General features: G+C 48.2%; 1 protein-coding gene across 1 annotated transcript; it reads left to right on the top strand.

The window, feature by feature from the left end:
• The first annotated feature begins 864 nt into the window (after positions 1–864).
• On the top strand, positions 865–4,908 carry LOC129717089 (uncharacterized). The gene has a single exon (XM_055666930.1). The coding sequence runs from the start codon at positions 865–867 to the stop codon at positions 4,906–4,908; it is 4,044 nt and encodes a 1,347-aa protein (XP_055522905.1).
• The last annotated feature ends 8,375 nt before the right edge of the window (positions 4,909–13,283 follow it).

Genomic DNA, 13,283 nt, shown 5'->3' with positions numbered 1-13,283 from the left:
TGCCAAAGTTTTCCGGAAATCCCCGGGATTGGCCCATGTTCTACAGTAATTATAAAAACTCTACCAATGCTTGCGGTTATTCCAACGACGAAAATATGGCTAGATTGCAACGTTGCCTGGAAGGTCATGCGAGAGAGTCGGTGCGTAGCCGCTTATTGATGCCGGCGTCAGTACCACATGTCATAGAGACTCTCCGTAAATTGTATGGGAGACCGGAGTTATTGATAAATTCTCTATTGAAAGACGTTCGGGATATTCCGCCTTTGAGGGGAAACGATTTAAAAGCTATCGTTAAGTACGGATTTGCCGTACAAAATTTAATTGAACATGTCATTATTGCCGAACAACCAAACCACCTATCAAACCCAATCCTGCTTCAAGAGTTGATTGAAAAATTACCGACATCTTTACAAATGCAGTGGGGGTGTTTCAAACTTTCCCGTGGCGAGGTCAACTTGGTGACCTTCAATGAATTCATGCAGGGTTTATTCAATGTTGCAACGGATCTCACGGCAAATGATGAATCACATACCCGAGTTGATATCCCCAGAAAGTAGAAAAAACGCAATGAAAAACTTTTCGTGCATTCGGGGGAAACGGTAAAGGCTGTCACGCAGGTAGATGAAAATCAGAGGAGAAAACCTGATAAAACCTGTAGCTTCTGTGGGGATAGTAAACATTTGATATTAGCTTGTTTTGGATTTAAATCGTTGGATCTAGACGGTCGGTGGATAGCTGTTAACCAAAAAAGGCTTTGTCGATCCTGTTTGGTACCGCATTGGAAAGGTGCATGTCGGTCGACGCGAGAGTGTGGGATAGACGGTTGTCGTATTCGCCATCATCCCTTGTTGCATTATTCTCGCAATGCTTTGGAAGTGCAAGCTGGGACTAGTATGGCTAACAATAGCTCACCAGAACCATCATTTCGCTGCTTCTTATACACTTTTTCGATACCTCCCGGTCACGCTGTTTGGAAACGGTACTGAAATAAAAACTTTCGCGTTTCTCGATGATGGCTCTTCCTCGACATTATTAGAAGCGGGGTTAGCCAAACAATTAGGGCTTTCGGGAAAACCTGAAACACTCTGGTTAAGCTGGACAGGGAAAATAGATCGCCACGAAAAGGAATCGGAGCGCGTACACTTGAAAGTGGGTGGAACTGGGTGGAAATCATCGTTAGCACTGGAGAACGTGAGAACGGTTCGGAATTTAGGTCTACCCAGCCAGACACTGGATTATAACAATCTTTCCAAAGTTTTTCCATACTTGAGGGGTCTTCCAATCGAAAACTACACTAACGTGAGCCCCCAAATTATCATTGGTTTAGAGCACGCTCGCTTACTGACATCACTCAAAGTGCGCGAGGGTGACGGTTGCCCGATAGCTACCAAGACTAGACTGGGTTGGTGCATATTTGGCAGAAACTCGCCGATGGCCACCGTCGTCGAGCAACTTCACGTCCATGTGGAAGAGTCCATGAGCAACAGTAAGCTTCACGAATCGATGAAGCGCTTTTTTGCGATTGAGGAAGCTTCAGTTTCTAAAAATTTAGATGCAGAAGTGGACAAACGTGCGTGGCAGATTTTAGAGAGTACGACTGTACTGAAGGGAAATCAATTTGAAACGGGGCTGCTTTGGCGAACAGATAACCCATGTTTTCCAGACAGTTTTCCGATGGCAGTAAAGCGATTCCATAGCCTAGAAAAACGACTAGCGCGTGAACCAGTACTGGCTACAAAAGTTAGGGAACAAATCGCCGATCATGAACGAAAAAATTACGCACACCGAGCAACCAAAGTGGAACTGGAGACAACAGACCCTTCGCATAGTTGGTATCTACCACTAGGTGTAGTAACCACCCCAAAGAAACCTGAAAAAATACGCCTCATCTGGGATGCCGCGGCGAAAGCCAGAGGAATCTCTTTCAACGACATGCTTCTTAAAGGACCAGATCTTCTTACTTCGTTGCCGGCCGTTTTACTTCGTTTCAGGCAAAGGAAAATTGCCATCTGCGGTGACATATGTGAAATGTTTCACCAAATCAGGATACGCAATGAAGATAAACAGTTCCAACGGTTTCTCTGGAGAGATGACCCCAAAGATGCCGTGCAAATATGGGTGATGGACGTTGCGACGTTTGGGGCGACTTGTTCCCCATGTTCCGCCCAATATATTAAAAATTACAACGCACGGCGGTTCGAGAACATTTACCCGAGAGCGGCGTCTGCTGTAATTGACAACCACTACGTTGATGATTTTTTGGACAGCGTTGATACGGTGGACGAAGCAGTGCAACTGGTAGAAGAGGTGAAAAGTATACATGCAGCAGGTGGATTTAAAATCGGTAAATTCTTGTCAAACGCTCCTGTAGTACTTTCTCGACTAGGAGAGTGTAACGCAAACCGCTCAAAACCGTTTAAGATAGATGGTCACGGAGAATCAGAACGAGTTCTTGGGATGACCTGGATTCCATCCGTTGATGCATTTACCTTCGACACGACTATTATGCCGGAAATTCAAGAGCTAGTGGACACCAAAGTGGTGCCAACTAAGCGTCAAGTTCTTCGTACCGTCATGAAGCTGTTTGACCCACTTGGTCTGATCGCACACTATGTCATACAGGGAAAAGTTCTGATGCAGGATGTTTGGAGATCGGGAACTAACTGGGACGAGCCGATAGCAGAACATTTGCGCGATCGGTGGTACCGTTGGATTGAGCTACTTCATCAGCTAAGCTCAGTGAGGGTTCCACGTTGCTTCTTTAGTGGTTCAGATTCGACAGCTTCAAGTGACATACAACTGCACGTGCTAGTGGATGCTAGTGAAATTGCATATGCCTGTGTAGCATATCTTAGAATTCGGATGGGAAATGAAATAAAAACTGCATTAGTAGCTGCTAAAACGAAAGTAGCTCCGCTAAAACCACTCTCAATTCCCCGTCTAGAGCTTCAAGCAGCAATGATTGGCGCACGTCTGGCACAAAATGTGTGCTCGGATTTATCTTTAAATATCCAACGCAGGTACCTGTGGTCCGACTCAGCAACTGTGCTCGCATGGCTACGCTCTGATAGCCGTCGTTATCACCAGTTTGTGGCGTTCCGGGTAGCAGAGATTCTCTCCCTTAGTTGTATGGACGAGTGGCGACATATCCCGTCGAAGCTAAATGTAGCAGATGAAGCAACAAAATGGGGTTCAGGCCCATGTTTCGATCCAAATAGTCGGTGGTTTCAAGGTCCCTATTTCCTACACGACACGGAAGAGCGCTGGCCAGAGCCGCTCAAAAACAGTACAGCGACGTCTGAAGAATTGCGAGCTGTACACCTACACAACGTCAAAATAGTGGAACAGTTGTTTGATCCAGAACGTTTCTCAAAATGGTCGCGTATGGTTCGAGCAATGGCTTACGTACACCGGGCGGTAACAGTCTTCAAGAAAGGTCAACATATGCCAGAGATTCTACAAAGCGAGGAACTTCAGAAGGCTGAGATGACCATCCTTCGTCAAGTACAAGCACAAACATATCCAGACGAAATAGCAAACCTGCGTACTGGTAACACTGTCGAAAAAGCTAGTAGCATACACAAACTAGTTCCCTTTCTCGATGAGTATGAAGTCGTTCGGATTGGGAGTCGAACCGGAGCTGCTCCAACCATCCCGTATTCAGCTAGATTTCCAGCAATACTTCCCAGAAAACATCGTGTCACGGTTTTGCTAATAGATCATTATCATCGTGAATTTCTTCATGGGAATAACGAGACAGTTCACAATGAAATTCGGCAACGTTACTTTGTTCCTCGTCTGCGAACTACTATTCGGACTGTAGCCGGTCTGTGTCAGTACTGTAAGGTAAAAAAGGCAGCTCCAAGCTCTCCGCAAATGGCACCGCTCCCGAAAATTCGACTCACTCCGTTTATACGTCCATTCACTTACGTTGGGGTGGACTATTTTAGGCCTCTCGAGGTTAAAATCGGTCGAAACATTGTCAAACGATGGGTGTGTCTTTTCACCTGTCTAACGATTCGCGCAATCCACCTTGAAGTGTGTAGTAGTTTGTCGAGTCAGTCCTGCATAATGGCATTCCGGAGATTTATCGCTAGACGCGGAGCTCCGCTTGAAGTATATACAGATAATGGCACCAACTTCGTGGGTGCCTCTCGTCAGCTAACACAAGAGAAGCAGGCTATAAAGCAGATCGGCACAAACTGCGCAGCAACATTCACGAACGCCGATACGATGTGGTTTCTCAATGTGCCTGCCGCCCCCCACATGGGTGGTCCATGGGAGCGGATGGTAAGATCCGTGAAAGCTGCTTTAAAGGTTATTTCTGACACTCCTCGATACCCGAGTGACGAAGTATTGGAAACCATACTGCTAGAAGCAGAGGCAGTGGTTAACACACGACCGCTCACCTATGTCCCACTAGAAGGACCGGAAGACGAAGCCCTAACACCCAACCATTTCTTACTGTACGGTTCCAAGGGAATAAAGCAGCCCGTCACCCTTCCGGCGGGTACAAGTTATACCCTACGAGACAGCTGGAAGCTTGCCCAGCATATCGTCAACGGATTCTGGCGTAGATGGGTGCGTGAATACTTGCCCATGCTAACGCGACGCACCAAGTGGTTTGACCGAGTAAAACCATTGGAGGTAGGCGACATAGTTATGGTAGTGGATGAAGCTGTAAGGAACCGTTGGGAAAAAGGACGCGTTTTGGAGACCGCCATGGGAAAAGATGGTCAAGTGCGACAAGCGAAGGTTCAAACTGCCAGGGGAGTGTTTTCGAGACCAGCAGTGAAACTGGCAGTACTAGATATTAAAACCAATAAGGGAACATCGGCAGGTATCGAAGCGGATGCGACAGTGTTTCACGGGCCGGGGGATGTTACTGGGCCCATAGTGCCATCATAGTGGAGTGAAACACGTCGGACCTCTGATAAGAGATTGACAGCTTAGAAACTTCCGATAGTGGAGAGATAAGAAAGAGAGAAGAAGTTCAGAGTTGGAAATGAAGAGAGATATATGTAGATGAAGATATAGTCTAGAGTTGGTAGAGTGACAACGTGCTTAACATAAAATTTATAATCTTACGAAACCAATTTACCCTCCGTATTTTTTTCTCATTGATATTTGCTAAATTCATTAAAGTGCTATTACGCAAGTAAAGTTTTAGGTAGTGCGAAGATTAGCAGGTACCGTTTATTTAGTTAAAAAATCTACTTACCGCTAACACTAAGAAAGTTAACCTGAAAAAAAAAATAATACTTACCTGTACACCTATACCTGTCACGGTATGCCATGTTGTATGTCGCCGTGTTATATGGTTGTTTCACTTTAAGGAGTTGGTCACTATTGAACATTTCTTGCCTTTTGAGAAAAAACTCTCCCAGGTTCCTGGTTTCCGAACTATGGTGGACTAGGGAAGTATTGACCTCCAGGGTATCCACCAGAACGGACCTCGTCACGCATAGGAATGATCTAGTCAAAAGTACGTTATCGAGTGTCTTTATTTGGATAATTTCTGGCCTTATATACTGATTGTACAATGTTTGCCTAACCTATCTTAACGGTAGAAAGAGAGAGAAGGCTGGAGAGCCGGGTTCGATAATTCAAGGCTAAATAATTTGGATGGCACTGGCCCTGTTCGATATTTGTAATTTGAATCCCTTTTGCATCGTAGGCTTGCACTAACGGGCGATGCCTGCGCGGCGGGGTATAGAATGAGCGAATTGAAGGGTAACGACAATGCTGTTACATCGTCATCTGTTTACAATAAATATTACTGTTGGGTATCAATGTATGAACGCGGATGGCTTGTTATGATATTGTATTTTGTTTTAGGCCAGTGGCTCTCTATTCATGACACTGCGGTCGATTTTAGCTCCTGTGTATCATTCTAGATCCGGATATTGTTTTATTGGGTGGAAATCGGCCATTTTGGCTGTTTTCCAGAAACCGGAAGTCGCCATCTTACAATCCAAAATGTTGCCTGAGGTCGATTATGGAACATATTTGTTACCTCATAAAACACCCACATGCCAAATTCGGTTTAATTTGCTTGGTTTGTTCTTGAATTGTGCAGAAATTCATGTTTCATTTGTATGGGACTCCTCCCTTCCAGAAAAGGGGGAGGGTGGTCTCGAACTATCATAGAAACCTTTATCGAAACCAAAAACCCCTACATACAAATTTTAACGTCTATAGGTTCGGTAGTTTTCGAGCCTGTATGGATCAGGCAGACAGACAGACCGGACTGCATTTTTATATGTAAAGATTGCAACATGAATGTTTTAGAACCTAAAGAATGAATATGCATTTTTTGGATTGAAGCGTTCATGTAAATATATTTTTACAAATAAAAGTTTGAATGAGAAAAGCTGGGTCTGACCGCTAGGTGGATTAATTAAGGTTTTTAATCTAAATAAGGAATTTCTGATAGCCGACAGCATATACCATAATTAAATAAAAATTAAAAACCTAACATTCACATACATATGAGCATACATTAAAACATACATATGCAAATACCATCGAATAAATATGTTTCAAATACATCACGCGAAAAATCCAGATGACTACTTCTGGTTACCGAAATACATCCTAACATGGCCAAATTTTGCCTAATCCGGATATTTCGATGGCAAAGATGCCGACTTTGAGTTTCTGGAAAACCACTTAAGATGACCAAATATCATCCATTATGAGTATTGCAGAAGCGTTACATCCAGGGGCCAGAAATCAACTTAGGACGCCATTTTAAATTTCTAGATACATAGTAGCTTCCGATTTCTGGAAAACAACCTTAAAGGGACAAACGTTACCCAATGTTTTTCAGGAACATTATCCCGGGCTCGCAAGCCCGGGAACCCCGAATTTGCAGCTTTCGGTTTCTGGAAAACATCCTCAAATTTTCAAATACAATACAATGAAGGTATTTCCACTCTTTGGGTACTAGAATATTGATGTTATATATAAAGTAATAATTTAGGTATAGTATGTGATATTTGACGTAATATTTGGGGTAAAGAAAAAGTGAAATGATAGACATGACTTTTAATTTCAACTTCAATCCCGAGCAAGACCGCAAACATTGAAATAGTACAATAACAAATTTAAATGCTGTCTAGGCCACATATTTTGATAGTGGCTATAGTTTTTAACAGTCTTCGGGTTACGTTTCTTTCTATAACTTTCGAACCACATATTGAAACATTGTGAAATTCATTGTTAAAGGGTTTGAAAGCCCATTAATTTGAACTCTACTATGTTCATAACTTTTGAGATATAAGAGCGTTTTTCACATTTTGACGCAGCGCCAAAACTAAAAGTTTGATTACAATGAAATTCAATAGCATCCTAAGCGGCAAACAGACCCTTCATTTGACACTAAGATAGGAAAAATCGGTCAGACCATCTCTGAGAAAAGTGACTGCGAAAAAAACGTGCACATACACACGAACACACCCACATACACACATATATACACCTATACATGCATACATGCAGAAAATGCTCAATTCGTCGAACTGAGTCGAGTAGTATATGACATTCGGCCATTTGGATCACTTTTCTACCTTTTAATTAGCCAGTGATCGTTAGGAGAATGTCAACATGTTTACTTTCATTATGTAATTTCACATTTTTATGAACAACGGATAAAGCTACGAACCGATTACAATGAAATTCAATAGCAACCTATGGGGCAACTAGACCTTTCATTTGAAATATTGATGTTTCTTGATTATTTTGATACATAACCTCTTAACTAAAAATAAACTTTAATAGCAACCTATGGCGCAACTAGACCTTTCATTTGCAATTAATTCATGAAAATCGGACCAGCCATCTCTGAGAAAAGTGAGTGAGAAAGAGTGAGAAAGTGAGTGAGAAAGAAAAGTTGCACATACACACACATACACACATACATACATACATACATACATACAGCCGGCAGAGCTGCATGCTACCACGGGTCGGCGCGTGGCGACCGCCGTGGTCACGTTATAAGAGGGCGACCGCTGACAGTGCCTAACAGCCCCGGACCAGCGGGAGATTGCTTAGGGGTGGTAAGGGTCGGACACTGGGCCGTCGACTTCTCGTAAATGCCACAATTACCCGGAAGCATCTCTGACGGAGCGAGTAGTGCCGCTCCTTTCAACCAAATGCACTCCCTGGGTCAGACACCAGTAAGGTCCCAATTATGGCAACTGGCAGCGAACGAAACGGATTCGAGTCGGATACGATAAGGAACCATGACCAAGGGCTGGCACCTGCATCGAGCTCCCTTAGTAAAGTCGCGTGACAGCGGCTTGAAACGGCGAGATGGTACCCGGTGCAGGGGTCTCCGTCCCGTAAAACCTGGCAGGCCTTCCAGTACGTTCCGCGTCCATTGCCTGGTGGGAATCAGGCAGAGAAGCATCAGATGGGGGGAACTAGTCCTAGGACAAGATGCCCCTTTCCTGTCTTACGCGGGCGGGGGCGTCATAGTGCTCATAAGGTGCTACGGCGGCCACCCTTACCCAGGGCCTCACTTCTTCGGCATAGATTACCATGGGACCATACAAGCGACTTCTCATCTATGGACAAGGATAGCGGCTGGAAGTGGAACCCAATTAACAAAAATAAGCTCGAAAAACCAAAAAGAGACGGGCGCGGAGGGATTACCAAATCCCTTCGCACGAGGTGGCATCCAGCGGTCTCCGCAGAAGAAGGCGGAGACGGATGCGGCGAAGTCTGGAGTTGAGAAACCGGCGAATCCGTCGGTGTCCACACCAGACATCTCGGTAGACGGTCCCTTGCTAGTCAAGGCCGTCGAAAGGTGCATGGACACGCGGCCAAGAGTGGCAGCGTTGTCCGAACAACTCGACGCTATAATCGAGTTCTCGGCGAATAGGCGGAATGTCGCTAGCGGCCTGAAGCAGAGCCTTCTCCTGCTTCGGGCCACTATTGATGAAGCCAGAAAGAAGCAAGAAGAACTCCTAGCTTGGGTGCAGGCGGCCGAGAAAGAGGTAAGGACCAGAGGGGCGACTGCATCTAAAGAGGTGCAGACAGACGCCCCCTCGTTCGCGGCGGTTTGCTCTACAGGGCAGGTCGCTAAGCGAACGAGGCAGTCCCCGGGGGAAGCGGCCCCCGGGAAGCCCAAGAAACGGTTGGTTGCGCTACTCCCACGGGATAACACACCAACCGGTTCAAGGTTCGCCGCGAAAACGGCACAAGTGGAGGCTACGGGCAACCCTTGGACTACTGTAGAGGGTAGGAGGCGTCGGGAAGGTGCGACGTGCCAAGACGGCGGAGTGGCCAGAGGACCGAAAAATGTAAAAAATGCGCGGGGAAGGGGTGATGCCCTCATACTCAAGACGGACGGGTCGAAATACTCAGAAGTCTTGAAGAAGATGAGGGGGGAAACCCAGCTCAAGGATCTGGGGCGGATGTGCGGAGTATCCGTCGATCTCGCACTGGCGAGATGATACTCGAGTTCCGGAAGGACGCCAAGAACAAGGGGGCTACCTATAAAACGGTAGCTGAAAAGGTCCTAGGGAAGGAGGTGCAAGTGCGTGTACTCACCTCAGAGGTGACTCTCCAGCTTAAAAACCTGGACGAAATCACCGAGGGGTGCGACATTGCACAAGCCCTCAAAGCAAAGTGCGGGGTGGAGGTGGCTAAGGAGTCAATCCGCCTCCGCAGAAGTCCGGCGGGGACCCAGATAGCTACCTTCCGACTACCGTCGGCGGATGCTAACCTGGCCCTGAAAGAAGGCAAGTTGATGGTCGGCATGTCTGTATGTCCTCTGGGCATACTACAGCAACCAGACATTTGCTTCCGGTGCTTTAAGGGTAGACATAAGTCCTGGACCTGCAAGGGGCCCGATAGGAGCCAGTCGTGCAGGCGATGTGGAGGTGCAGGCCATAAAGCGAAGGACTGTGGGGAGTCCCCCAAGTGTATGGTATGTCCCGGGAAACGGGACGCCAAACACTTTATGGGAGGCCCCAGGTGCCCTGCCGGTAAGCCGGCTGCGAAACCACGGGCGTAGTAAGGGTGACGCAACTGAACCTGAACCATTGCTTCGCGGCTCAGCAGCTGCTACACCAAGCAGCCACTGAGTCGTTGTTGGACATCGCCATCATATCGGACCCCTACCGCATCCCTCCCGGGAACGGTAACTGGGTTGCGGATAAGTCCAGTATGGCGGCCATATGTACGACGGGCAAGTTCCCGGTTCAGGAGGCTGTCTCAACCTCAGAAGAAGGGTACGTAGTTGCTAAGGTGAACGGAGTGTTCTACTGCAGTTACTATGCTCCGCCACGTTGGTCTACCGAAAGGTTCACCCTGATGGTCGATCTCCTATCCATGGAGCTAACGGGCCTAACGCCGTTGGTGGTGGCGGGCGACTTCAACGCTTGGGCTGTTGAGTGGGGAAGTCGCTTCACGAACCAGAGGGGCCGGATCTTGTTGGAGGCTTTGTCAAAGCTCAACCTAGATCTGGCCAACGTTGGGAACAAAATTACATTTAGCAGAAATAGCGCGGAGTCGATCATCGACGTGACGTTCTCCAGCCACCAGGCGGTCTGTTATAGTGTAGACAACAACGGCGGCAAGCGATGAGTAGGGCCAACACTCCGTTCGCCCGCGGGTGGAAGACATCGCATTTTGATGACGAGGTATTTGAAGAGGCAATTAGACGGGAGCGCAAGGGGGGCAGTCGGCTTCGCCCGACGCCTGACCAACTAGTTGCTATGCTATCTCGGGCGTTCGACGCCACCATGCCTAGGACTCGCCAACCTAGGAATGGGAAGCCACCGGTCTACTGGTGGACTGACGAGATAGCGGACCTTCGCAGTGCGTGCTTCCGTGCGAGACGGAGGATGCAGCGTGCGCTAACAGACGAACAGAGGACAGAGCGCCGCGCAGCATTCAGTTCTGCCAGATCGACGCTGAAGAGTGCGATTAAGGCCAGCAAGAGGGCCTGTTTCGATAGGCTTTGCGCGAGTGCCAAAACGAGCCCGTGGGGTGACGCCTACAGGATCCTAATGGCCAAGACCAAAGGTGCGCTGGCGCCTGCAGAGCGATCACCAGCGATGCTGGAGCGAATCATCGAGGGACTTTTTCCGCGCCACGAGCCAAGTCCTTGGCCTGCAGCGGTCAAGTCCCACGTCCGACGTTCCAGTATCTCAGACACAGACCAGGGATGGTCGGCCAACCTGCCGAGCATCCAATCCGTGGGTGACGACAGCCGTGTCGAGGTTCAGGAGGAGGCAAGGGTTACGTATGAGGAACTCATCGTGATCGCCAACTCTCTAAAGGTGAGCAAGGCACCGGGACCGGATCCCTAGTAACAGTATTGGTTTTATCAAAGTTTTAAAGCAACTAATACAGCCAAAACTGCGCTATAAAACTTTGATAAAACCAGTTTTGTTACTTGGGATGGCATCCCTAACCTGGCAATCAGGCTGGCGATAAAAACGGCCCCCGGGCTGTTTCGAGTAGTCATGCAGAGGTGCCTGGGTGACTGCCTCTCTCCGGATAGGTGGAAGCGGCAGAAATTGGTCCTACTGCCGAAGGCTGGGAAACCACCAGGTGACACGACGGGCAAGGTACTTTAGAGGATTATCCTCAACAGACTGGTGAGGTACACAGAGAGTGTAAACGGTCTGGCAAGCAACCAGTTCGGCTTCCGGAAGGGCAGCTCCACACTGGATGTCATCGCCTCCGTCACCAAGACGGCGGAGATAGCACTCCAGCGCAAGAGAAGGGGAATACGCTATTGCGCAATCGTCACGCTTGACGTGAAGAATGCGTTCAATAGCGCCAGTTGGGACTCCATAGCGCTCGCGCTCAAGAGCATCCACGTACCGGTGTCGCTGTACAAGATTCTAGAGAACCACTTCCAGAATCGAGTACTGGTTTACAACACAGAGGAGGGTCAGAAGTGCGTCCCAATCACCGCCAGGGTTCTGCAAGGTTCAATCCTGGGTCCGGTGTTGTGGAACGTCATGTATGAAGGGGTGTTGAAACTAAAGTTTCCTGTAGGGGTTTGGATCGTCGGCTTTGCAGACGACATAACGCTAGAGGTTTACGGTGAGTCGATCGAATAGGTCGAGTTGACGGCTGCGCATTGCATAAGGAAGGTCGAGGGCTGGATGCGCTCCAAGAAACTGGAGCTCGCGCACCATAAGACGAAGGTCACGGTTGTGAACAACCGTAAATCAGAGCAACAGGCTGTGGTCAGAGTCGGAGACTGCACCATCACCTCAAAGCGATCGTTGAAGCTCATGGGGGTTATGGTCGACGACAAGCTCACGTTCGGGAGCCACGTCGACTATGACTGTAAGAGGGCCTCATCGGCTATTGCAGTACTATCTCGTATGATGTCCAAGTGCTCAGCGGTCTATGGCAGCAAGCGAAGTCTTCTTGCCAGCGTGGTTTCATCCATACTTAGGTATGGTGGGCCAGTATGGTCCAGAGCGCTAGGTACTAACAGTTACCGCGGTAAACTGGAAAGTACCTACAGGCTCATGTGCCTGAGAGTTGTGAGTGCGTATCGTACGGTGTCATACGATGCAATCTGTGTCTTGTCCGGCATGATGCCTATCAGCATCGCCATCAAGTACAGAGAGTGTTTCGACCAACGTGACACAAGGGGCATACGAGGCACAAGAAGGTCATTCTCGATGCACCGTTGGCAGAGGGAATAGTCTAATTCCACAAAGGGCAGATGGACGCACCGACTTATACCGGAGATATCCTGCTGGGTCGGGAGGCGACATGGCGAGGTGAACTTCCACCTGACACAGATCCCGTCAGGCCATGGTTGCTTCAGGCAATATCTGCACAGGTTCGGGCACGCGGGGTCCCCCATGTGTCCCGAGTGCGTGGAAGAGGAGGAGACTGCAGAGCATGTCTTCTTCGTATGCCCCCGTTTCGTAAGAGCGAGTAGCAACATGATGGCTGTGAGCGGGCCTGGCACTACTCCGGACAATCTTGTCCGGAGGATGTGCGATGACCCGGACATCTGGAACGCGGCCTGTGCGGCCGCCTCCCAGATTGTCCTGGAGCTACAACGTGTGTGGCGGGTCAATCACCAACACGCCAGTGGTAGCTAACTACCAGTCCCCAGGTAGTTAGCTAGGAGGTTATAAGAGTAAAGAGGGTGCATCACGCACAAAAGCCACTTCCCGACGTAATACTTAACCGTCGTTCCGGGAAGACTAGGGCTGGAGACTTGAGGGGTTTTAGTGGGTCGGGACAGGGATCAGTAGGTGTCTGGGGGAGTGTAACTACCCCAGCAT

Source organism: Wyeomyia smithii, chromosome 1 (assembly GCF_029784165.1).
Source record: "Wyeomyia smithii strain HCP4-BCI-WySm-NY-G18 chromosome 1, ASM2978416v1, whole genome shotgun sequence".
In the NCBI taxonomy this organism is placed as follows: domain Eukaryota; kingdom Metazoa; phylum Arthropoda; class Insecta; order Diptera; family Culicidae; genus Wyeomyia; species Wyeomyia smithii.
The sequence above is the reverse complement of the archived record's forward strand: the minus strand, read 5'-3'. Positions and strand labels throughout refer to the sequence as shown.

Excerpts from the sequence above, each read along its gene's own strand:
- LOC129717089 (XM_055666930.1), top strand. The coding sequence starts at position 865 with ATGCTTTGGAAGTGCAAGCTGGGACTAGTATGGCTAACAATAGCTCAC.